Source organism: Poecilia latipinna, unplaced genomic scaffold (assembly GCF_001443285.1).
Source record: "Poecilia latipinna isolate Pla-1442-1.1 unplaced genomic scaffold, P_latipinna-1.0 Scaffold147, whole genome shotgun sequence".
Taxonomy (NCBI): Eukaryota; Metazoa; Chordata; class Actinopteri; order Cyprinodontiformes; family Poeciliidae; genus Poecilia; species Poecilia latipinna.
The window spans coordinates 164,245-167,089 of NW_015112763.1; the positions used below are offsets into that span (position 1 = coordinate 164,245).

General features: G+C 38.9%; 1 protein-coding gene across 1 annotated transcript in view; it reads right to left on the bottom strand.

The window, feature by feature from the left end:
- khnyn (KH and NYN domain containing) overlaps nucleotides 1-2,845 on the bottom strand; it is a 38,779-nt gene continuing 35,934 nt past the window's right edge. Inside the window, exons 8-9 of the mRNA XM_015029241.1 lie at nucleotides 2,640-2,741; nucleotides 1-1,784 (exon numbers count right to left, since the gene is read on the bottom strand). Coding sequence (XP_014884727.1) covers nucleotides 1,406-1,784; nucleotides 2,640-2,741 — 481 coding nt within the window. The 3' untranslated portion in view covers nucleotides 1-1,405. The remainder of the gene's footprint in view (nucleotides 1,785-2,639; nucleotides 2,742-2,845) is intronic.

Genomic DNA, 2,845 nt, shown 5'->3' on the forward strand with positions numbered 1-2,845 from the left:
TACCACAGGAATGACTTTAATAAGCTCTTAAAATTTACAGATGTAAACACAGCAAGTAAAATGATTTCAATAATCAAAAAGTTAGTGAGATAGTAACATGAAAAAAAATATCTTGATTTGCTTTAATCTCTTCATTTGGTCATAGTTTTGCGTACGATTGTCAAACCTGACAATATTAAAAAATAAAATAAAATCAGGGACCAAATGTACAAAATGTTGCAGGGTTTGGTTCAGTGTTTCTATAAGAAGTTTTAAATGACATCTGCCCACCTACACCGAGCATCACATATTTCCACCTCTGCATAGCTGTTAAATATAGAAAAATGGAAAGTTTTTTGCATTTCTTTCTCAAAAATAAAATCTTAATAGTCAGAAACCTACCATTTGTTAAAATCAGTGTGTCAAACACTAATTTTATTTTAAAAAAGTTATAAATATCTTAATTAAAGGTCCACCGATTATCAGGTGTTTTCTTTGTTCGCTCATTAGCATGCTAGCACCACCTAGCATGCTAATATTTAGCCCTTCCACTCGTCTGATTGAAATCTAATGAAGAAATTGGTGTTGGAAGCATAAGGGGGAAAGAAAGAATCTCCCCGCTTAGTAATTGTGAACTGAAGATCAAAACTAATTCATCCAATCCGTCTCTTTTGAGACACGCAGACCAAACCAAAAAATATGTTGCTAGCTTAGCTCTGTATTTATGAGTTAGTTTTATACCTACTCTTTGAAAGTAAGAGTCCATTTGGCAACTTTCACTGAGCCGAGGGATCCAGGAAGGTGTAATCTACTAAACGTATAGCTGAACCATTTGCTAAAAATAGAAACGCATTTCTTTTGACATTTACATTTTTCCCGGAGCTATTTTCCAGGCATGTTCTTCTCATAGCTAAAAACTGGATTCATAATTCTCCACCAAGTCAGAGCTTAACACAACCAACTGCTGTGGCTAGCTGTAGCAAGTCTAACACAAATGCTACGTAGAATTTTTATTTTTTTTTTTCCTTTTTCTAATCTGTTTAATGGAAAATTTACCTTTGAAATCAACAACAATTGCAGTCTTACGGGCTCATAATTGTCGGCTCATTTCTCTCTGGGAAATAATTCCAAGTTCACGGTGCAAAGCAACAGTTTACTGAAGTTGTGGATTAAAAGCAGAAGCTCAAATAAATATTAAGACTTGAACATAAAAGGTCCCGGCAAAGGCAACACAGAGGAGACAGAGGAGACGGGACGTTCTCGATGATTTGTCGACGTTTTGTTGCATCTTTCAGATAATGCACAGATTATCTGTAATGTGTAGTTGGAATTGCTTTGGTACAACACAAAGCCATTTAAGCAGGAAAACGTTTTATCAAAAAAGGAAAAAAAACAAACAAAAAAAAACTATTAAATAAGGAGATTTCTAGTCCTTCTGCTGCTCTAAGATGAGATCAGAAAGCACATTTATGTCCCTCTCTGCCAGATGGCACTGCAGCACCAGCGTCACCATGTTGTCCTGTCCCTCGAAGATGTTGAGCAGCTGCTCCCTCAGGTGAGCCGTCTCTTCGGGGCTCCTGTCGGGGGTCACCATCATCCGGTGGCCGCCTGCCCCAAGCTGCCTGTGCTGGCTCTCCGCCTCCCACCTCCGGCTCCTCCCTCGGCCGCCAAACGCTAAAGAGTCCACGGCGCCCCCGGGGGTTCGGTCGCGGAAGTTTAAGGGTTCGGTTTGGGAGCGAGGCGGCTTGGTGGAAGGAAAACTGCTTGCTAAGCCGGCGAACGAATGATTTCCTGGATCGGGAGTCCTGAAGTGAAACAACAAATGGAATGAGGTGGAAATAAGTGATGGTGATAAATATCAGCCTGATACAGACGTGTTAAATGACTAACATCTGCCGAGTCCGATGTTAACGATTAATAGAGAAAACTGAACCAAAAAGACTTGGTTCAACAAAGTACTGACCAGTAATTACTTACTTTTGTACTTGGGTAACTTTATGGGAAAAAAAATAATTTTAGGAGTAGTTCTACTACACTGTAGTTTTTAGTTTTACTTGAGTGATATTATCACTTAAGTAAAACCTCTGGGTAACATCGGCTGTTTTGAGTAACTTGATTAAATGTAGAACACGTTTTAGCCAAAAATGGACCAGATTCAGGGATGCAGCTACAGTGTAAAAATGGACTCAAACTATATGCTGTGCTTAATATGATCTAATTTGGAAAAGTATTTCAATTCAATTTGTTATTTTGTAATTATGTTATTTGTTTTTTTGTTTATTTCAATTTAGTTTTTAAAATATCAGAACTTGTCTCTCTGATGAGATTATTATAAAATATTAAATCAGATGAACTGATCCAGTACTCGGTTCTTGAGTAGGATTTTTACCAAATTCTTTTTCTTTTTTGCCATTAATGGAGTAATTTCATGGATGGAAACTTCTTACTTTTACTTGAGTGAAAATATTTTGATGTAGTTAAGTCCATCTATTGAGTATTCTAGCCATCTGTGGTTCTGAGACGGGATGTCTCCAATGTCTCAAGATGGACTCAGATGAATGCTGAACATAATAAAATTTTATCTGATAACTCATGTTTTCCTTCCTATCCATTTCACAACTGTGCTAACACTGTTAGCCTCAGGCTAGCTGGTTTGTTACCTGTGCTCTGAACGTAAGAAATCGTCCAGGTGAGGCCCTCCTCTGCCCAGCGGGTCGTCTGGAACCATAAAGAGATCGCCGACAAATGTGTATTGAAGAAGTCTGAAAGAACAACAAGAGACGGATTAGAGCAGGGGTCCCCAAACTACGGCTCACGGGCCGGATCCGGGCCGCCTCCTCATTTGGTCCGGCCCCCTGAACAATAC